General features: G+C 37.9%; 1 protein-coding gene across 1 annotated transcript in view; it reads left to right on the top strand.

The window, feature by feature from the left end:
• LOC124622898 (cytochrome P450 6k1-like) overlaps positions 1-23,593 on the top strand; it is a 162,568-nt gene extending 138,975 nt beyond the window's left edge. The window contains exon 8 of the mRNA XM_047148688.1: positions 22,781-23,593. Coding sequence (XP_047004644.1) covers positions 22,781-22,953 — 173 coding nt within the window. The 3' untranslated portion in view covers positions 22,954-23,593. The remainder of the gene's footprint in view (positions 1-22,780) is intronic.
• The last annotated feature ends 1,176 nt before the right edge of the window (positions 23,594-24,769 follow it).

Raw genomic sequence — 24,769 nt, 5'->3', positions numbered from 1 at the left:
AACATTATACATTTTTATTCGTCATGTCCACATACTTGTTTCACAACATGGTCACCTGGCGACGATCACATTTCTCCCAACGAGCGACCAGTTTGTTGATGGCGTAACTGGACAATGATTGACTTTGGTGACGGAGGCACAACCTTACCTCTGCTTGCACCGCTTCATCATTATCAACGTCCAGTCCTCGAAGGTATTCTTTAAGTTTTGGAAACAGCTGAAAATCAAATGGGGCCAAGCCGGGACTTATGGAGGATAATCGATGGCAGTGAACACAAGGCGTCGGATTGTCGCAAATTTCGCAGCGTTAGTGTGTGGTCTGGCATTGTCATGCTGAAGGAGAGGTGTTCCATGTGTGAACTAACTCTTCGAATTCGAAACTCTATTAGAACACGCAGTTTCTCACTCACCAACATAGTTACATTACACATCACCATGTTACATGCTACAATTCGGAGCCCTCTAGCGGCAGAGGGCTGCAAATAATGTAAACATGAAGAACAAAGATGTAGAATGTTAATAACATTTGATTTATTTAAAAAGCTATAAGAGATCTCACATAAAAAGTCGGAGGCAGTGCTTTTCAGCACGCCTTCGCAATATTAAGGTCGCAATGCAAATAAAAGGGAGATGAGTGGGACATGAAGTCAGGCGAATGGATGCTAGATAGCAAAAAACTCCTTGCTGAATTCCAGGAGCTAATGAAAGCCTGAAAAGATAAATTAATGGAAATAGGATAAGCGACAGTAGTAATATACACACGACTAGTATGGATACTAATAGTTAGTTAGTTAATGTTCCGCAAGACACTTGAATGATTCTTTTATCAAAATGGTGTGCAAAGAGTCTGTTGACAGGATGTCTATACGTTATTAGCGTGAAAATGCAACTACACTTAAAAACTATTTTTCTATAGCTGTAATTCATGATGAAGTCTGGAGGAAGCTTTTATCTAACAATGTATGTCAAATAACTGATGATGAGTGAGTAAAAATTTGCATTTTCTAGGATTCGGTTCTGAAGAATAAGTCTGTAAACTAATGTTGAGTGGTCAGATGCTTCTCATTTATTTTCAAAATTTTTTTTTGAGTTGTCGACGTCAGTATTCGTCTTTTTACAACGCTGGACATGCTTATGTTAGCAAGAGTAATGTGAACCTTGATTGGAGTAAATTTTTCTTTTGTTCTTCGTAACCAGACTACTCTTCACACCCTCAACGGCTTCAGGTTGCTGTTTCGGCGACTAGATTGTTCTTCCTTTTTTTTCTCAATGAGAGAGAAGTAATATTCTCTTAAGTCCTTTTTTATTTTTGTAAACCTCGACTCACAGATCGTTCGCAAAGTAATACCACCTTATCAACATTCACCACCTTCGAAAGCGATATCCGCGATATTGTTATAGTTCTCTCTTAACTGATGCTTTTTATCTGTATCTTCATTCCATGTGACACAAGACAAAATAAACAGTTCTCTTCATAAAAATTTACTGTACCAGCAAGCCTCAATACCGTTGAACTAGTCAACTAAGCAGTTGCGTGTAAGAAACCACTTCACTGCAAACGTTCAGTCTACCAGACAAAGACAATTAGCGACATATTTACATTCATGTATGTCTGTTCACGTAGTCTGGAGTGTGGAAGAATACTGACTTTATCTGAATAAAAACAAGTTGAGTGTGATCTCTCTGCACGCGAAGGACTTTTGCAGGCCGTGTCGGCTTGTACGACTCTTACGTAGTTGTTTACCAGGTCAACGTTAATGTCAGTTCTTTCGATACAAACATGCTAATAATTTTCACGATATGGGAAAACGCTTCTAGGGGAATCAGCTTTCTCAATTACTCCGATATTTTACAGTTTCTTACATATGAAAAATGCAATCAAAATGATGATAAGAAATTTTTTCTGAAGATAATCACTATCCTACCCCTTGTGTAAAACTAGCTGTTCTTGGCCACGCGTTGCTGTCACTCATTCTGTTTAAGTGGTAAAGAAAGAAGAAAGAAAGAACACGATTCTAATATGTGTGCAAATTGGGTATAAGTCCTAATCTCCTTTACCTCCTGTCTCTGCCATCACCTTCTACCCCTTTCTCTCTCTCTTCCTCTCTCTTCATGTCGTCCTACTCTCTCTCTCCCCCTCTCTTTGCCCATGAACTCCTCTCCCTTTCTATGTCCATCTTCTCTCCCCTTCTCTCTTTATCTCCTCCTGTCTCCTCTCTCTGACCACTCCTCCCTTCTGCCTTCTATGGCCATTTTCTCCCAGCATTATGTCCATCTCCTGATCACCGCTCTCAGTGATCTTGAGCCTTGTTTATTGTTGCTGTAAATTCAAATTCTGTAGTATTATTCAAATCACAAGCCGATAAGCCATAAATACAGCATTCCTGTTTTCTAATAATGTTTCACTATTGTGCACTTTATACATATTTATATTTTATACATATTCAAATATATAGCTGTTGTCCATCCGAAGGTTCATTAGAGTATTGTGTAAAAAATTGAAGGCAATCTTCAAGAACATATCAAAAGTTTTGGTAAAAACTTTCCCTCTTTATATATTACATATTTATTTACAAATTATACATATTAAAAATTCGTATATAAGAAGATGCGAGTACTCGAATGAAAATTTCGAAGCAATCAGTGAAAATTTTCGGTAACTTAAGATTTGGACAAACGCGCATGAGATTTTTGCCAACAATATATCCTCTTTCCTAATATGCACACCACATTCCGCTCCCAAAGTTTTATAGAAACACGTATGTAATCAAATGCAACACTGTGTGAAAATTTCATACCGATTGGAGAATAACTTTCGTAGATTTAAATATGTATAATGTGAAGGAGGAACACGGTTAGTAAAAATTCATGTTTGTTTCTCCAAAGTCTTGTATTTTCGAAAATTCTTCACCGATTCCTTTGAAATTTTTACACGACGTTGCATTCCAATACATGCGTGTTATATAGCTACTGGAGTACCATATGGTATGTAACTACGTATATTATATGTATTACTTTTTTATTTTTTATGTATCTAAAGTAAATACCTTTAATACAATATGGCGCTCCAACAGGTATATAGAAACACGGGCGTCTTCGAACGCAACTTTTTGTTAAAATTTCAAAGGATTTGGTGAAGAAGATTCAGAGATTTATGATTCTGTACAAACGAACATGAGATTTTTCACTTACAACGGATTCCATATTTACCATGTGCCGCTAAAGTAGGCATATCCCCTTAAAAACTCGCGCGTATTCGACTGTAAGGTTCTGTCAAAGTTCAAAGCAACTGGTGAAAAACTTTCGGAGATTTGCGATTTTGTGTAAAGGAGCGAACATTTACATTTTTATTTATATAGAAGGTTAACAACTTGATTCATACTCCGTACGAGTGGGGTTCAATAAATCGTTCATAAATTGTGCTTTCTGTTTTCATTATTGTCTAACTGAAGTTGCACTGTGTCTTTAATGAGCTGGCTATAGACCGGACGCTGAACCACTACCGTCCTTCTGGAACAACATAACGTTCATCCGATTTGTGGTGCTTTCCTGATACATGTTACGAGTAGTGAACACTTGGTTAAGAAGCCATGACGCCCCTGTATTACCGATACTGACATCAGAAGTGTCTCTCTATTCAATCCCGCAGCTTCACTGGTCATAACAAACAAAGCCATCCTAGTGCACAATTTGAATCAGCTGTTGTTGCTATGTAGAAAAACCTAATATCGATATACTAAAACTAATGTCTTTAAACCACTATAATTATATGAAGACGTCGGTTGTGCTCTTCAGTCCTGAGACTCGTTTGATGAAGCTCTTCATGCTACCCTATCCTGTGCAAGCTTCTTCATCTCCCAGTACTTACTGCAACCCACATCCTTCTGAATCTGCTTAGTGTATTCATTTCTTGGTCTCCCTCTACGATTTTTACCCTCCACGCTGCCCTCCAATGCTAAATTCGTGATCCCTTGGTGCCTCAGAACATGTCCTATTAAAAGGTCCCTTCTTTTTGTCAAGTTGTGCCACAAACTCCTCTTCTCCCCAATTCTATTCAATACTTCATCATTAGTTATGTGATCTACCCATCTAATCTTCAGCATTCTTCTGTAGCACCACATTTCGAAAGCTTCTATTCTCTTCTTGTCCAAACTATTTATCGTCCATGTTTCACTTCCATACATGGCTACACTCCATACAAATACTTTCAGAAATGACTTCCTGACACTTAAATCAATACTGGATGTTAACAAATTTCTCTTCTTCAGAAACGCTTTCCTTGCCATTGCCAGTCTACATTTTATATCCTCTCTACTTCGACCATCATCAGTTATTTTGCACCCCAAATAGCATAACTCCTTTACTGCTTCAAGTGCCTCATTTCCTAATCTAATTCCCTCAGCATCACCCGACGTAATTCGACTACAGTCCATTATCCTCGTTTTTTTTTTGTTGATGTTCATCTTATATCCTCCTTTCAAGACACTGTCGATTCCGTTCAACTGCTCTTCCAAGTCCTTTGCTGTCTCTGATAGAATTACAATGTCATCGGTGAACCTCAAAGTTTTTATTTCTTCTCCATGGATTTTAATACCTACTCCGAATTTCTCTTTTGTTTCCTTTACTGCTTGCTCAATATACAGATTGAATAACATCGGGGACAGGCTACAACCCTGTCTTACTCCCTTCCCAACCACTGCTCCCCTTTCATCCCCCTTCAATGGTAGATGATATGAAGTACTTGGATTTTGATACTCTGGTGTACCTGGAAACCATTAAGTCTACATCTTCAAATCATCAATTTTTATTTTCTTCAAATTATTTTTTCATCTTGGACTCATGACCTCTACGAACCAAATGAAAATAAATAATAGTAGAGCTATAGAATTGTGAGAAAATTTATTAATAAACACAAATTACAAATAGTATTTTAACAAAAACATCATTACAGATGAGCATTGCTGCAACACTTTCTGTAGGTTTCATACATTTTCATCTTCTACAGTTGTTGTACTCCAAGTGAATGAATCAATATAAAAGTTTTTGCACTCGTCTGGGATGTACTGTTAAAGTTTTTTTATATCTTTTATCTTAACTTCGTTTATAAGACATTTCTCTCCATGCGCAAAGGTTGTTGGGAATCTGATATTTGCTAGAGGTTTAAAAAGTCTGAAAGAGTTTGAATCAGTCCATCAATGAGTGATCGGGCTACTAATACCCCTGGGTTGTGGCTGTCATACTCAAACATACTGTACTGTGAAACACCGAAGTTGACTTTCATTGAACTGTCCTTTCCCATTGTTTATAAACCCTGGGCATTGCGTTTGAAAAGATCTGGTCACCAGTCTTTATAGCTCTTAACAATGTTGTTATCCTCAAGGTAGCTGACAATGAATAAGTTCTTTTTATTGGCAGAATGAAGAATAAGTTCAATATATTCTTTCACAGTGGAAACTCTGTCAGTTTGTTGTATCTTTCTTCATGTATATGAACACAAGGTACGAAAGAGTGCCCCCTGATAGGAAAGTATTGAAAGATTTTTTCAAACATACCAAGCCCTACTATTGCCATTAGGAATCTGACTACTGTATTGTTACAGTTTTGTCCTGGGCAACCATGAGAGAGAATGTGCATCTCATTAATATTTTTACCAAAGTAATGTTCTTCCAAAAAGTGAGCAAGCAACTACAAATCTCATTAGCTCCCTTTTTGCTATTCCTTCGTGAAATACAAAGAAATGAGGTTTGCCAGTCTTAAGGTCATAAACACAGAAAGTAAAGACCTAGAGATGACATAAGGAAAACACTTACTGCACTGGAATGCAGGGAAGTGGTACGTTCTACATGAAATCCACACATATGCCCTCGACATCGTCGTTTTGCTTGCACTTCTCCTACACACTTTTATCTTTCTATAACACTCTTTGGTCCTTAGAATGTGAACCATTTGCTCAGCACACCCACGCTTTTAGCTGAATCACAAAGGTAAGTGTTTTTTAGTTCCTCGCAGAAACCACAATCATCTTTTTGAGGTCTACCAAACATGTAACTATAATTTTCGTGGAAAATTTTTAAATAAAATGCATATTTTACATCGAAATCAGGAAACGTCTCTAGAAATAGTGAATCCATGATCTTTACATTCAAACCGGCCTTCAAATACTTAATATCTCTGCATAGTGAGTAATTTTTACCTCAAACTATTCAATGTGTTTCTTTATTTGATCAATAACATCACCTTTTATAGCTCTGACTCTGCGTCCCATGCTCTTACCCCTGTTAGCTACAGCAGATTTTCCTAAAACCAGGAGATCTCCTAATCTTCGAATCCTCCTGTCACTCTTCAGGCCATCAATAGTAATAAATGCAGTTTTACATACCAGTATTCTCTTTCCCTGAACCTGAACATGATATTTGAAGTTCTTCTAACTACTTTTTGGATTATCCTTCCTTGGGCGCCTGCGGGTAATTTCCGTAACTTCCATAAGACCTTGTAGATACCCATCTTTTGCATTCTTGCTCCCGAATTCCTTGAACATTTCCAGGACCTGGGCTCTGTCGATCTCATCAGTGACATCAAAATAGCGAAGCTTACAACTGGAATAGAAGAAAGCAATGTTTAGAATAAACAAGGGAAACATAGGCTTTATGTTTCAGTATACATGTACAAAACATGTGTTCAACATTTAGTTTTTTAATTCATACTTACTTGCAATTTTTCCCCGTTGCAGTTGCAGGAATGTTTTGTCCTTTGTAATTAATGTACGCTTCTCCTCGTAATCTAGCTTTCTTTATTATGATGGGTTTGTGTATCTCATAATTCCGTATGCCTTTCCTCTTGTTGTGACTGTTACCTTCTTCATTTGAGTCGATGCTCTCTTTCCTGATGAAATTGCCACTACTGATGAAAGATTAGACAACAACCAAAGAAGATCTGTCTTACAAGGTGGTGCCAACAATAGATCATGAAATCGGTACTGATAAATTCTGATTTTTGTTAACGTAGGGATATAAACCATAGGCTACTTCCTGTGATTTAAAAAATATTATATAAAACTAATGAGAAGATATAGTATGAAAAAGTCATTAGTCCTGAACTCATGACATTTTCGTAACAGCTAAATATTTTGACAACGATTTTATTGGCTTTAAAGGCAAAAACTCATGACGTTCTCAACACAGATACATGGGTCTACAGATGGCGAATGCAAAAATATTGAAATCTGCAGTTGTGAAAAATTTGACTTACGACATTTCCGTAAGAGCTGATTCAATTACATGTTGTGAATGATCTGAGCCAAGCTTTTCCTGATACCCATTTGCCTCTTTGATGGATATCAGTTCTTCCACTGTATCTTCCAAACGTTTTACGCTTAACCAGTCCCTGCTCCCCTACTTTTCTACCTACTGTGACACGCTAAGATTTCTCAACATTTCTGTTACAGTCTCTTACGAGTGAAATCGTCTCTCACAATTCCGGTTGGCTTCTACTCGATAATCGCAGCGTTTTTCGTGAAACCAACATATTACGAATCCCGCATGTTGGAAAAGTAAGTCGGCATTAGTCGTACAAATGTTTTACGTGCAATGTCTCCCACAGACAAATTTCAGTTCCTCAGTACCGTTACGCATAACTAGAGATATCGAAGGTTAAGTATCAGAGATATAGATTAGCATCATTCTCCTGCAGGAGGAACATGAAAAAAGATTGTTGCAACAGAAGAAGTTGAACGCAAGGAAAAATATTTAAACAAATAGGTTTTGTGCAGATCAGAACCTAGAACCATGTACCTGTGAGTTATACCTGTAGATTACATCTTTGGTGGGTGTAATTGTCTACAGAGCTCCTCTAGAGAGCTTTCAACTATTTGTGAGAAATCTAGATCCATTTTTAAGCAACCTGTAAGACAATAAGAAATAATTAGTAATTTTTTGAAGAGTTCAAAACAGATTTCTTACAGCATTCTGACGGGAAAGATGTCATTAGAAAAATTATTTGGCTGTTTTAATCTGATTTTGGCGGTAAATTTTCCAACTCTTGTGCAGCAAGATAGGAGGACCCTGATTAATAACATTCTTAAAGACAGTTTTCAGGATGAAACGATTAATATGTAACGAGTTGTTAATGGACTATCTGATCAAGATGTACAATTTATGAAAATAAACAATGTAGCACCTAACAGCACTGAGGAATGCTGGTGCAGAGCACGGAGGCTTATTAATGAGAAGAGTATAAAATGTAGTGAGAGTAAGATTAAGTGCAGTGGACGAGGTATACCTGGAAAGAGACGTTAATGTCAACTTCAATATATTCCATTGTAAATTTGTCTCAGTATTTGAAAGTGACTTCCCTAAAATTTGTCCACGAACTCCATTAAAAAAAAGTAAGCTATGGATAACTAGATGGATTAAAATTTAGTGCAAAACTGAAAGGAAACATTGGTATAGACGCCACAATAAGTCACGAACTGACATTACTTGCATTCTGCAAAAAATACTATAACTTTTTAAGGAAATTAATTAAAACGTCCAGAAATATACATGTCCTGACAGACATTAATACTGCAGGTAATAAGATTAAAACTATATGGGATATTGTCAAATTGGTGACAGGACAAAATCAATTTACAAGATACCACAACAGTATTATACTAAATAACAATGTTATGACTGACGATTCACAACAATTTCTTTAAGAATCACTTTCTAAATGCAGCATAAAAAATGAAATTATGATGTTCCATTGAAGAAGCAAGAGAATGAATTTAAAAATCCGTTCCACAAAACCTTAAGCAACTAGAAGTGGTCCCAACATCTTTCACTGAAATTATAGATTTACAGAAGCTAATAGATGTTGACATAATTTCGAACATAATTCTTAAAAGTTTTTTTAACATAATAAATCAAGTTCTTGGTAATACATTAAATGCATCACTAGCACAGGAAATTTTTCCAGACCGTTTAAGAGAGGACAATAAAAACTTCAATAATTATCCTCCAGTTTCCTTACTGACGTCTTCCTCCAAAATACTCGAAAAAGTAATGTACTCGAGAGTGATCTCATTTTTAAAAGTAACAGTTTACTTGGCATGTCACTGATTCCAGAAGGTTTCTCAAATGAAAATGCTGTATATACTGTCACTCACCAAATATTAGAAGGCTTAAATAATATAATATGGCTTTTTGCTATTTTTGTGATCTTTCAATAGATCTGATTTCATAGATCATGTTATTCTCTTATAACTGGAAAAAATTAAGTTTTATGGAACTGAAGGCCACACACAACTGGTTTGAATTATATCTAACAAAATTAATACAGTGTAAAAATTTGTGCTGAATAATTCAAAATAGGTTGAAAGGAGGGAATATTTTAGCGACTGGGGAGAAATCACAAAAAGAATCCCACAAGATTCAATTTAGGGTCCATTTTATTCCTCATGTACATTAAGTTTCACTTAATGCTCATCAAGTGGAATTGGTACGTTTTGCAGACGATATTTGTGTTGTAATAAATTCCGTTAGAGTGGAAGCGAAAGATAAAATTGTTATTTGTTTTTTAAAGAATTATCAAGTGGTCCTGAGAAAATACTCTCTTTTAATTTTGAGAAAACACACTACAATCAGTTCTATACAACAAATAGAGCCATACCAACAATTGATGTTGTAAATGAACTGTGATCAGTAAACAGGATAGAATGCTCCAAATTTTTTGTTTTGTTTATACTGAAGTAAACTAGAACTGGAAGAAACACATTACTGAGCTGCTAAAACAGTTAACTTCAGCTACTTTGCTAGTCTTGGATACAAACGAATGAATCTTCTGACATACTTTGTATTTCCCACTCAGTAATGTCTTATGGAATAATTTTCTGCAGTGACTCACCACTTAGAAAGTAAGTGCTGACTGAAGAAAAAAAAAACAGAAAAAACAAAAAACAATGAGTAATAAGAATAACAAGAGGTGTTTACCGACAGACATCATGCAGGTAGTTCTTAAAGGAGTTAGGCATCTTCACTGTGCTGGTGAAATTCGTCATAAAATGTTAAATGTCCGACAGACAGCATAGCAATTTTTAAATTTAACGTAAAATAATATCTTGCAAATAAAGCCTTTTGTTTCGTAGACGAATTTTTGTTTGAAAACTGGTGACCTGTGAAAAAAGAAAAGAACCTATTTTTAAGATTACTTTTATAAGTAGGGTGAAAAGTCAATGTGTTTATTAATGTTAACTTCATTCACATGTTACATATCCTCCAAACTGACTCGTTCGACATAATTTCCATAAATGAATTGTTCAAACACTTCGTGGAAAATGTAATTAACTAACTAACAAATTGAGTCCTGAGAAACATATGTGTATCACAAAATTACACCAAGAGACCGCAGTAAAGGCTGCTAAAATAAAGGAATGTACCATTTTCTTCACGTACAGTTGAGAAAATATGATTCTTGTACTTCATATCACCATTTAGTCCTACTCTCAGGTGCATCACTTTTTCATTTCCGTTGTCACTGATTAACCCCATGTAGACAACTGCTTTTACATTTTTATGTTTCATTAAAGAAACATTTCCACATTTTTCAACATTAAAAATTGCTTTCCAATCATCGCACATGGCTATTTTCTTAAGATTTTCATTTTGAAACAATTTATATCGCATAACACTTCCCCATGAATGTGGCCTCTGTGTCTTTCTCGATATGATTGATTTGTAGTATGGTTTGACAAGAAGAGCCGAGTTGTTAATTCCATTTTATGCACATAAATAATTACGTTCTTCTGCGAAGTATTCGAGATCACGAATCTTACTGCCCGCTAATACAGTAATACATAATTTACTGTTACTGGAATACTACAACTATTCTTGATTTTCTTTGCTGTTCATTGTCGTTAGCTGGGAATCACATGTCAATTTTGAATCCCTTATAATTTTTACTGTTTTCTTTTTCTCCATCATTCTTTTCTGACGTTACTAAGTATCTTTTTATCTTTTCTCAGACAATTTCACCGGTTTTCTTTCCTCTTATTACTTGGAATCCTATTAAATTTTGATACTTCCGTCCAAAAAATATTTACTTCTCCTGATGCTTCTACTTTCTTGTTGTGTCTTTCTAAATGTATGTATAGTTCCTCAAATCCAGCTTACACTTATTTTCGTTTCTCAGTGAGATTTGAAAAGCTCTGTTTTGCTACTCTGTTGTAATATCTTCATTCATTCTGTATTAATGAACAAAAAATATCAATCTTTTTCCTGTTTGTTCTTTCTGTGATTTATCTATTTATGTATTTCACAGTTACATTTAATTTCCAGGATTCTGTTGTTACTGGACTCAATCTTTTCCTTGTATTGTCTCTCTCTTTCTCTAACACCTGCTGTTTGTCTTACTTATAACTGAGTACCCGGCGTTGACTGGGTATGTATTTATTCCAGTTTTCTATCAGTACACCCTCTCTCTGTCCATCTCCTCTTTCACTCCTTCTCTGTCAATTTCCTCCATCCCTCTCTCTGTACTTCACCTCCACCACTGTGTACATACCTGCCTGCCCCTATGTCGATCCATCTCCTCCCCCTCTCTCTGTCCACCTGCTCCTTCCCCCTCTGTCCATGTCTTCCTCCCCCTTCTAATTCCACCTCATCCTGCCTCTCTCTTATACTATCTCCTCCTCCCTCACTTGCTGTCCATTTCCTCCACTTCCCTTCTCCTGTCCATCTCCTTCTCCGCTTCTCTCTGTCTCTCTCTTCCTCTCCCATGTCCATCTCCTTTCTCTGTGTGTCCATATCCTTCCTCTCTCTGTCCATTTCCTTCTCGCCCAATTTGTGTCAATCTCCTCTTTATATGTATATGTATAAGAAATTTCGTTGAAATCGTTCCAGAGACTTAGGAAGAGCTTCTTACCTGTGAATCTGCCTATGCATATATCTCAAATACATCTCACAAGTTGTTGTTGTGGTCTTCAGTCCAAAGACTGGTATGATGCAGCTCCCCATGCTACTCTATCCTGTGCAAGCCTTTTCATCTCCGAGTAACTACTACAACCTATATACCTTACTGTATCCATCTCTTGGTCTCCCTCTACGGTTTTTACCCCACACGCTTCCTAAATTGGTGATCCCTTGACGTCTCTTTTCCCCAATTCTATTCAGTGCCTCCTCATTAGTAATGTAATCTAGCTAGCTAATCTTCCGCATTCTTCTGTAGCACCACATAGCAAAAGCTTCTATTCTCTTCTTATCTAAACTATTTATCGTCCATGTTTCACTCGTTACAAATACTTTCAGAAAGGACTGCCTGACACTTAAATCTGTACTCGACGTAACAAACTTCTCTTCGTCAGAAAGTCTTTTAATGCCATCGCCAGTCTGTACTTCGACCATCATCAGTTATTTTGCTTCCCAAATAGTAAAACTCATTTACTACTTTAAGTGTCTCATTTCATAATTTAGTTTCCTCAGCATCGCCTGATTTAATTCGACTATATTCTATTATGCTCGTTTTGCTTTTGTTAATGTTCATCTTATATCCTCCTTTCAAGATACTGTCCATTCCGTTCAATTGCTCTTCAAAGTCCTTTGCTCTCTCTGCCAAAATTGTAATGTCATCGGCAAACCTCAAAGTGTTATCCCTGGATTTTAATTCCTACTCCAATTTTTTTATGTTCCCTTTACTGCTTGCACAATATACAGATTGAATAACATCGGGGATAGGCTACAACCCTGTTTCACTCCCTTCTCAACCACTGTTTCCTTTTTGTGCCCTCAACTCTTATAACTGCTCTCTGGTTTCTGCACCAATGGTAAATAGTCATTTGCTCCCTGTATTTTAACCTTCCTTTTCACATGTATTTAACACATTTCACCTAGGCCTATATATCTAGCGAATTTCGCCCTGCAGTTTCGTTTTCACGCAGCTCGGTGTTTGACGTATCTCCTGAGCTATGTGCTATACGATGATATAACTTTTGGGTACATCCAGGGGTATATGTGGCTACTGTCTGCGAAATGTGTTGTGAATACGTTTAGTAGTAAAGAGGTACTAAATTAAATGTCGCAGTTTTTGACGCATCTCAGTATTTGACTTCATATCCCCTGAACTATGCGCTGTACAGTGATCTATTTTTGTAAGTACATTCAGCGACATATATGGATACAGTCTGCGAAATTTGTTGCGAATCGAGTTAGTAGTAAAGAAGTAATAAATCAAACGTCATTCGCGATGCGGGAATTTTTTTATGCATCTCACTCTTTATGACGTTTCTCCTAAACTATGTGTCGTTCAGTGATTTCATTTTGCAGTTATGTCTGTTGGGTATGTAGCAACAGTTTGAAAAATGTGTCGTGAATACCATTAGTAGTAAAGAAGTAATAAATTAAAACGTCATGCGTGATGTGTCAATTTACGATTACTGCGTGAACAATGAAAATGAAGCAAGCGACAAACGTTTTTCATTTCATCATTTTGTGAGGGTTGTCACCGAGAAAAAGTTTTGTAAAGGTTTGCAATTACGTGTGAAGTTCGTTGCAAGTAACTATATGCTCTCTTACTCAAATATTGGATGAGTTAACATGGGAATTCACGCTTAATGTGCTGTCCTACGTTTTCACCCGTACCCTAACCCCTTTGATAGATAGGTGGTTGCTACCTTCAAAGCGATTCTTTCGAAACAGTATGTGGTGTGTGTACCAAGTTTGGTTGAAATCAGTCGAGTGGTTTAGGAAGACATGGGGAACATAGATACATGTGTACACCCATTTTTGTCGTATGTGTGGCTATGGATTCCATGTTAGATATTTGTTTGCGTAGAAGAATTCCATCTATCAAACTGTAATGAAGTATCTTGTCATTCCTCACGTGGAATATATTCTTAGATATTTAATTAGCTTCTTCCTAGATAACATTTTAACCCTATGTATTTGTACATTGTGTAACATTAAAATTTTTGTGTATTTTTATGTTACTAAAATTTAATTTTCCTTACAGAGATTCTTAAACCTATTCTATTAGCTATTTTTTCCAAGAGATAGTTTTGTATTTAATGCACCTGCTAGATTTTCAGGTAACAGAGCAAACTCATTCACAAATTTCATGTAATTTACTTCACTATGTTATTTTGTTTTTACACATTTCATTGGTGACATTTCATATTCTTTTAATTTCTAATTCTAAATTCTTGCCATTGCTTCTAATATATTGTTGAATAGGACTTGAGAGAAGTGGCCATCATGCCTTATACCTGTATATGTTTTAAAGAGCTTAGAGATTTCTCCCATAAATTTTAAATATATTGCTATGGCTGTATTAATAATCAATATTGGATTTGTAAATTTAAAGCTGATGCCAAGTTCTCGGATATTTTGTTTATTGTTTCACATATCAAAGATGAAATGGTTTCTTGAAATCCACAAATGACTGAACGATATTCTTAGTATTCAGTTGTTTGTGAAACCTACTTCTAATTTACATCTGCCAAAATTAGGAACCACCTTTTTAAATCATTCATTTAAATTTTTTGTTAAGAGTTTCCTGTGCAGCATTCATCAGAATTTTTAAAAGTATTTTACAGGCAACTGATAGAAGACTTATTCCTCAATAGTTACTGATGCCTTGTGATTACTTTTCTTGTGCAATGGGGTTACCAAGATGACTTTCTTCTCTTTGTGGATCATTTCTGATGTCTAAATTCTTTTGGAAACTATTTTCAAATATTTTGTGATGTTTGATTGTGACAATTTCTAAAGTTTATCTGTTACAGAATCTTCACAAAATGTTTTGCTTTTTTCGGAATTGTAATTGTTGTGTTTGGCCAACTGAGCGTTTATCAAAATCTTTTACAAGTATTTCACATTTTTCGATATTATTAAGGCTCTCGCACGTGTTTTGTCTTTGAATCAAACAAATTATTCTTTGTAGCCCTTTAAAATTATTCTTGAGTCTTCTTATTCTGGAACGCTAACGTATCTTTCCCGAGGTCGACTTTCACCACTCTTATTATTCTAGAATATTGTTGGTATTGTCGTCTTCAGTCAGAAGACTGATTTGATGCAGCTTTACACGCTAGTCTAATCTGCGTAAGGGTTTTCATCTATGCATGACTACTGCAAATTACACTGCCCAACAAAAAATCTGAAGCATCAAGAAGACTTGCCAAGATGTCAATGTAACTTCTTTGACATTGGCGGGTATGTAAATGATTGGAGACAAAGTTGTCTGTGACAGATCGAAAATTCACTAGATTGCATTACTGGTGTTCGTGTTTATTGTTGTTACTAGGCCTGGTAGGACGTGTAAGGGGCGCAAACAGCATCAAACGTTGAGTGATCACTGTGGATGGCGGCTCATATGAGACAGCGTTATCAACAACTGACAGTGTTTGGTAGGAACCTCATTGTGGGGTTCCATTTGCCCAGCTGGTCGAATCGTGCAATATTAGGATTTGAGTGGAATTGGAACGTGACAGTGTCCTGATGGTGGAATGCAAAAAAATGCTGCAAATGGCTCTGAGCACTATGGGACTCAACATCTTAGGTCATAAGTCCCCCAGAACTTCGAACTGCTTAAACCTAACTAACCCAAGGACATCACACACACCCATGCCCGAGGCAGGATTCGAACCTGCGACCGTAGCAGCCTCGCGGTTCCGGACTGCAGCGCCAGAACTGCTCGTCCACCGCGGCTGGCGGTGGAATGCATGGGAACATGAGGGTGGGCACGCTCGTCGTCAGAATTCTGATCGATCAAGTCTGCCCATCGCAAGGGAGGATCGCCGTATTATGCACCAGGTACGTCGCAGCGACTTGGCGTATGAGCCTGCCTTTCAAGAAGAAGTAGTAGACACTCTGCAAAATTCTGTGTCATCCCTGACCATTGGTCAGAGACTAAGTGCCGCCAGACTAGAGAATGACCGTCCCATCCATTGGCTGCCGTTATTACCCAAGAGGAACAGCTGCATTTGGAGTGGTACCATGACTGGGAAGCAGGCACTGCTGACGAATGGCGTATTGTTTTCAGCGACGAATTGTGATTCGGCAGTACCATGGGTGACCATCGTTGGTGCCTATGATGGCGATCTGGGGAGAGGTCCCATTCTTCCAATTTTTTGGAGAGACACAGTGGTGTTAATCCTGGGCTCATGATTTGGGAAGACATCGGGTATGATTTTATGTCACGGCTCGTTGGGAATGAGAGAACTCTGAGAGCATAACGTCTTGTCACTGACATCTTCATGCGATCCACCTCAAGTAACTGTATGTTGGAGCCATGTTTCAACGGGACAAGGACGTCCACACGTGTCATGTGTCTATGGAATGGTGTTGTTGAGTAACTCTCGTGGCCAGCAAGAGTGTGTGTGGGACTAGTTTGGACATGAACTCCATCTCGGTAACAGTATTCAGCAGATCGAGGACCAGTTACAACACTTGGAGGCCAGCTTGCCTCGATAGAGGATGCTACGTGTTTATGAGATTCTTCCCATTGGAATAGGAACATGGATGTAGTCCGGAGAGAGTGCAACATCATTCTCGTGCTGCCAAGTTCTTTGTAAATCTGACTTGGTTTTGTAATCACTGAAATAACATCACATACCCTGTCAACGCAGTAAGTTTCATTTCGTTTCCTCCTTCCTTTCTGGGTACTTCCCTTTTTTGTCTGGCAGTGTACATCCTTTTTTATCTTTCTTACTTGTATCTATAATTTTTACACCCTACACTTCCTCCAGTTACCAAACTGACGATTCTTTGATTCCTCAGGATGTGTCCTACCAACCGATCCCTCCTTTTAGTTAAGTTCTGTCAGGAATTTAATTTTTCCCCAGTTTGAATCACAGCCTGTTCATTAGTTATTCGATATCTCCATCTAATTTGCAACGTCCTCCTGTAGCAGCACATTTGAAAACTTCCATTCTTATCTTGTTTCAACTGCTTATCATGCACAATTCACTTCCATATAAGGCTACACTCCATACGAATACTGGGTTGGTGCATAAATTCGTAGCTTTTTCCATACGTTTAATAAGCACAAGTGGTACACATAGCTGAGACGTCGTTATCAATAATACTGGGTGATCAAAAAGTCAGTATAAATTTGAAACATTAATAAACGACGGAATAATGTAGACAGAGAGGTAAAAATTGACACACACGCTTGGAATGACATTGGGTTTTATTAGAACAAAAAAAAAAAAAAGAAAGAAAGAAAAAGTTCACAAAATGTCAGACAGATGGCGCTGGACAGCAAAACTTCTACCGTGACCATTGAGAGGTACGCCGATATCTTACAGAATCGCATCATCCCCAGCCAGGCTAATAAACACTGCTGGAACGTACGATGTTTATGCAGGATGGCGCTCCACTCCATATTGCTAGAGGCGTGAAAGATCTCTTGCGCGCGTCGTTTGCTGATGATCGTGTGCTCAGCCGCCACTTTCGTCATGCTTGGCCTCTCAGGTCCCCAAACCTCAGTCCGTGCGATTATTGGCTTTGGGGTTACCTGAAGTCGCAAGTGTATCGTGATCGACCGACATCTCTAGGGATTCTGAAAGACAACATCCGATGCCAATGCCTCACCATAACTCCGGACATGCTTTACAGTGCTGTTCACAACATTATTCCTCGACTACAGCTATTGTTGACGAATGATGGTGGACATATTGAGCATTTCCTGTAAAGAACATCATCTTTGCTTTGTCTTACTTTGTTATGCTAATTATTGCTATTCTGATCAGATGAAGCGCCATCTGTCGGACATTTTTTGAACTTTTGTATTTTTTTGGTTCTAATAAAACCCCGTATCATTCCAAGCATGTGCGTCAATTTGTACCTCTCTATCTACATTATTCCGTGATTTATTCAGTTCTCAAATTTATACTGACTTTTTGATCACCCGGTATATTCTCCTTCTCTATTTAGAACAGTCTGCCACAATCGTAGAAATCACGTGGTTTTGAGACGAAGAACTTGTCGAGCCATGTTCGGAAGGCATTTTCATCCGGAAAGGAAGCTCCTGCAATGTTGTTCGTTACGGAGCGGAAAAGATGAAAAACTGAGGGCGCAAGGTCAGGTGAATAAGGTGGCTGTGGAATGACTTCAGAACCCAACTTCTGTATGTTGTTTTTTGTCAGTCTAGCAGAAAGCAGGGAGCCAGTATCGTGAAATAACGTCACTCAGTCCTACTGCCCATTGTTCCTGGAGTTCGTCTACAAGACGTCTCAGTTGTTGACAATAAATGTCAGCAGTGATGGTTACACCTCGGAGAAGCAATTCGCATTACACTACTCTGTCGCTGTTTCACCAAATGCATGGCACTATCTTTTGTGAATGCGTGCAGGTCTTTGTACGGGGAGTTGTTGCTTTCTTTGGGCCCAGCCACTCCTTTCTTTTCCTTACGTTTGCATAATGACAGTGTTTCTCGTCACCAGTAACCATACAGGATAGGAATGGTCGGTGTTGTCCACGAGCCAATTGATCAGGTGCAAGCAGAGCTGCACATATGGCCACCCGCTGAGTTTTGTCATTTTGGCTTAGCGTTTGTGGTATCCATACCCCTTCAGTGCATACAAACGTCGTACGTTGGTGGAAAGATCAGAGTTTATCACATTTGCCAGGTGTCGAGTACACTGAAGTGTATCATTGTGGATTAATGCGTTTGAAAAATCATCAAACTGCGAATGTCTGCTTGAAACGGGGGAGTTACTATTGTCTAAAAGATTCACCTTAAAACGTGCTTGCCGTGCTTTATCCATAGAGTAAATATCTCTGGAGTGAGCATTCACATGCGCAGAACTGATTTTGTGTTGTCAACATACATTGCCGGCCTGGTCACGTGTTCTCGGGACGTCGCGTGTTTGTCCGTATAGCGCCCTGTATATTTCGAATGTCACTACATCCCTAGTACAGACGGATTCTTTTCGAACGTGTGGTTTATTTATATGTGATGCGCAGACATTTTAGCAGTATCCATTTGATACCGGGAATAAACCAGCTACGTAACTTTTAAGGGCAAGTGATACTGCATTCTGCTTCTTTGCGATAGGTGTCACAGTTCAGATGCACTCGATTTTTGGTAGTTTTCGTTATGATACGGCACTTTATAGTATTACAGAGTCTGACGTACATTTTTGCAGTGATAGTCTTGCAAAACGACTTGACAGTACGATAGTACTTTTGCAAGTGTTCGAAAAACACCGAATTTGCCACACATTAGCGATTATATCCCTGCTAATTCGTCCTTTCTTTCTGCTATTTCTGCGTATTTATTTTCTCGTTTTTGCGACCTAAAGCACAATTTTTCTTACTGGTGACACTTTGAAGTATTTATTTAACGCATTTTACGTACTTTCTCTCAGTTTATTAAATAAATAGTAGACTGCGTAATCTATATACATAATCGACATGTCACTGATAAATGCATGGAGGATAGTATTTGCTGAAACAACTAACCATTCCCTTTCCTGTTCCATTAGCAAATTTACGAGAGGAAGCGATTGGTTGTAAGCTTTTGTACGATCCGTTATATCTATTATATAGTCATAAAATCGTAGAAAAATAGGTCTACAGAATCACGCCTTAATTATAATACGTCTCGAAATTTTTAAACATATACAGTGTATCTTAATAATATAACAATACTTAGAGCTACATGGTATGTACTCATGTAATGTTACTATCCCTCTTTTCACATATTTTTCTTTGCATCCGTAGCGACAACAGTAATTCACCATCGCTATTACACTATCAACAAACGGTGAAACAACAAAAACTCTTGATATTACAAACTTCAAACGCTGCAGAAGGCACACACACACAGCGAAGTCCCGAAAACACGTGGCAATCCTGGTTTAATGTTGACAACATGCGCAGAACGCAATGCTCACTCCAGAGATATTTACTCTATGGCTTTATCCAAAGGCATTGTCCCCACACAAGGTGGAAATGTTTCTGGTTGCCTCTGCTGCTGTCACCCCTCTATTGAAGTCAAATAGGAGAATAGGTCGGAAATGTTCCGATTTTGCCACTTGACACTTCATTTTCCAACACCCAAGCTCTACTGCCAACTCCAAATGAAAAAATGACAACATACAAACTCAAATAGCAATAGTGAATCACAAATAAAAAGTGACAATCGATAAATAAACCCATAGCAGTCGGAATACCAACATGCAAAACAAAAACGCTACGTACGGTAGTGTAACGACGCGTATGACTCAATGATTTTTGTTTGAAATATGACCATGTGCAGACTTCGTAACCTACGTCGTTTACAAAACACTTCAAAAAAATTATTTAAGTTCTTTTAAAGTTCTCTATAAAAGATTCTTGAGCGAAACTAATTAAAACACCTTCAGTTGAGTCATTTGTGTCAAACTACGTCACTCAGTCCAACTGGTTTGCGCAAACTTTTGAAATGTAGATGTCGTTCGTTTCTTCTAGGAAATTATATTCTTGCAAGTTATCTTATTTTTCCCATATTAAAATCAGACTGTAAAACCTTTAAGATTCAAAAATCGAAATCAAACTCTTCTGAAAATCAATATCTTGGAAAAATTCAGTAATAATTCTTCCTCAATATAACTCTTCATAAATAATTCTCGAACACGTATTTAAGCTTTAGAGCATACATTGTTTTATTGTCTTCGTATATGCTACATACATATGTGAACATCAGACTCGACAAAATAGAACTGAACAAAGTACAACATGAACTAAACATTCTGTGACATCATTACAATGGAAAATTACAAATTTTTATTTATTTGAATGTTGGCGGTTCGACGCAACAACCCGGTCACAGTTTCTTCGGCTGCTCTTTGGCCGTTGACCCGCGACGTCTAGTGGCCAGCAATTTTCTTTGTGGTTCCGGCAGTGAAGATGCTGTTTCCGCGAGTTGCGCTGCTCTCTCCAAACATGAAACACACAAAACTTTAAATATTTTACAAACATAACAAAATATTACAAATACATAAACAAAACACTAAATTAAACTTATATTTACCTGCAAACTGAGCTGATCCTTGTGGATGGGTGACGCTTTAATTTCGCGTCCCATTACATATTCCACCCACAAGTTCAGTTTGGCAGGAATTAACCGAAAATAAAACTTCTCGTATATGCAATATTAACTGTTAGGTAATAAAAGCTTCAAACATTTTTCTTACATTTTACGTAGTCTAATGTCTTTGCTTTTAGATAGATTTATCCTTTTATAACTTTAAAGAAATAATGTCATGAATGTTTGTGACTATTTGTCAGTTACTTTTTAGTCGTTTTTATTGTTGTTATTCGTAGCTGAATATACGGAGATTACTCTTTTCCACTTAATAGTTGCTAGTAAATAATGATTTAGCACGTTCCTTGACGTTATTACATTAGGATAGAGCGTTCAAACATCGTTCCTTTCCATAATTCTTTGTTTATACTTTGTTTATGCATGAGGTCAAGAATAAATCAAGAAAACTTTCTTTAGAAACTCGGCATGGTTTTCTCTACCTTCGGACACTCTTATTAGGTAATAGCAATTTATTTAGGAGAAACAAGAGAGAGAGAGCCCCGTTTGGTGTGTTCTATACTAACACCGTTACCAATCTCTATTAAAGGCACTCTGCTATGTCCTCGTGAGCATTATAGCTCTGGACGCCCATGGTCCCTAAAACCATTAACCATCCCCTTTGATTCCTAGTATCCGAGTAAATACAAAATTATACAAAATTCCTTCTGACCTAATAACAAAATTTTTTCCATACAAACCCTTTTTAGTTATCTTTCCTTTCTTGAAGTACCGGTAGATTATTGTTGAGCCCTTGTGTAAACTTTTTGTCATTTCCTTAAAATAATACGTCCCTATCACAAAAAAGTTGCATGAATAAACCACGAACACTCATCCATATGTAACATAAACTAAATATTAACTTCTTTAGGAATGAAGGGTTTAATTTGATCAACACTACATTAACCTTTAATTACACCTGACGAAGAGGTTCCATAAGAAGTAACGCTTTGGGATGTACAACCTTATCGACAACATATGCACCTTCAAAGGTAAAGAAAAATTTCCTAAATTCCTTATTAATTTTCGAACTTTTAGGATGAAATCGTACTAATATAAGGTCTCCTACTTGAAATGTGGGTTCAATAGCATGTTGATTACAACTTTTAAGTCTCCGTTCAGGTTTCTTACCAATCTGTTCGCGAATTTTGTCGCTTGAAATGCATTTTTGGGTGTCATTTTCTGGTGGCCAAGGTAAAGCAGCTAGTAAAGGCTCTCCTATAATTCGTTTGCCTAAAATTTCTATAGGTGATAACCCTGTCGTTAGATGAGTCAATTCGTTTAATATTTTTTTCGAATTCAGGCATTAGTTTGGGCCACCGAGTTGCGCTGCTCTCTCCAAACATGAAACAAACAAAACAAAAATACAAAACTTTAAATGTTTACAAACATAAAATATTACAAATACATAAACAAAACACTAAATTAAACTTATATTTACCTGCAAACTGAGCTGATCCTTGTGGATGGGTGACGCTTTAATTTCGCGTCCCATTACAGTACCTATGCACGAATCTAATATGGTCAGAAAAGACTTCCTAAAAGTTGTATCGTATACCATGTTAATAAATTTCTCTGCTTCAGAAACGCTTTTCTGATTATTACCAGTCTGCATTTTGTATCCTCTCTACTTTTGGGTAGGTCAGTCTAATTCTGATCCTCATGAGTTTACTGAGGAGAGACTGAAGCTGAGACGAATGGCTTCTCGGGCTGTCGGTCTGAGTAGGCCCTCTGGTGTTGGCAGGCATGCGGCTGGGCCTGCTGGCGGTGAAGCTGTGCGTGGCGCGCGTCGTCAGCTCGCTGCGCGTCTCGCTGGCGCCGGACACTCCGCAGCTGCGGACGAGTGCGCTCTCGCTCCTGCTCAGCCCGGTGGGAGGCGTGCCGCTCATCTTCACGCCGCTCCGCGACCAGCCCTGACCGCCTCCAGGAGCCTGCGGCATCAGCCACACCACCTACGCCTTGCGGCCACTGCAGAGCACTCGTCGGGCATCGCCGACGATTCCGGCAGCGTCGGTGACGGACTCACCTGGCTCACAGCCCAGGGGAAACCTTTTCTGACTTTCATAATTGACACTACGTCTCAGGAAACTGTGATCTCCTTTGGTATAATGAATGAGAAACACCGTCTATCTTTGCTTATTAATGATGATCGTTTTCGATCTGACAACCGGATCCTCTTCAGATCTAAATTGGGAAAAGGTATAGTAAGGTGTGTTAATATAACAAATATGTGAGTGTAACACTATAAATGATATCGAGAATGATACTACAAATAACAAAAAACCACCGCGAATATATTCCTACCTTGCACTACAAGGTGCAGTTTGTCAGTCGTGCTATGAATGTAAAATAAAAATACATAAGAGACACAAAAAGCAAGGGGGAAGGCTACATAGTCAGCCACGTGTCATGTGCACCCTCACACTATTGACCAGCACATTGTTTCAGTGCAAAGATTATTCTTCCAATATAAAATAAATTATTAAAATCGAAAATATTTCAACTTAATAGACGTCAATATGAATGATGCGTTAATAGATAAAACTAAAAATACAAATGTCACTCAATTTAGTACGGCATGTGTGTATCCTAGTGGCCAATCTATGTTCCCCCCCACTATCCTTGCCTAATCCTTACAGTGCATTCACTGGCACAGATCGACAGGCATAATATGCCTACTGTTATCTGGTTTTAAAAGGTTAACGTTTATGCACAAAGGAATTTATCTGTCTCTACCTGTTATTGAATCTGACTGTAAGGATATTTACTTAAAGCTTCTGCAACATGAAAACCACTGACATCCCTAAACCATCTTCTTCCTCTGCAAAAGATGACTGCACGTGTCCAATAAAAGTGAATTCTCTGTTATCTCGAGATGTGGTGTCGCTGCGACGGAATGCATCGATTCTTTCTAGAGGTAATTTTGTAGGAAAATGGCTTGCTGAAATAAGAGAGACCTACACTCATTCCTTCCGTATTATCTGTTATTACTTCCACTGTTATAACAAACAACAGCTGTTATCTTACAGTGTGATTACCTATTGCAACGACAATACTCACTAAGTTACACTGTGTCAAAATTAAACTCGTGCGAGTATTCTTATATTCGATATTCAGCACCGCCTTCCATCCTTATTATTCTGTCTCAATACGGTCAATTATCTGGTTTTTCACATAATTCGACGTCACTTCTCTCGGGGTCTACATCTCTGTCCTGTCCTGTCCGCATCTGCATCTGTCTTTACTCTCCCTGAGCTTCCTTACAGTCACCTCCAGGGATATATCTTTCTGACTACGCTCTGGGTTACATCCGTAAGTCATTTTTGCCACTTGCCATTACACCATATGTCTTCACATGATTTGACGATCAAAGCAATATTCTTTTAAGGATTTCGTATCATGAGTGGCGCTTTGCTCCAATCAAACTACTAAACCCTTCTAGGTTTGGAATTGAGGGTTATTTTATCTCTTACCTTATATCTACGAACCGTAAATGTTAGTCACTGTAGATACTGCCATCTCGTATCTTCTAGATAGGAGGTAGCATCACAACTGAAGCCAAATATCTCGGATCAAACAGCAGCCTGAAAAAATCTCAGCTTTTCAAATTTTGGCTAATAATCCATACTATTGTCCTACACATGGCGTAGTTCACTGCATGAACGATGTGATACATACGTGAAATGGTGATCTTTGACGAATCACTGTCCAGAAAAATGGGGCTATTCTATAA

This window comes from Schistocerca americana, chromosome 7 (assembly GCF_021461395.2).
Source record: "Schistocerca americana isolate TAMUIC-IGC-003095 chromosome 7, iqSchAmer2.1, whole genome shotgun sequence".
In the NCBI taxonomy this organism is placed as follows: domain Eukaryota; kingdom Metazoa; phylum Arthropoda; class Insecta; order Orthoptera; family Acrididae; genus Schistocerca; species Schistocerca americana.
This window is presented reverse-complemented; position numbering and strand designations above follow the sequence as displayed.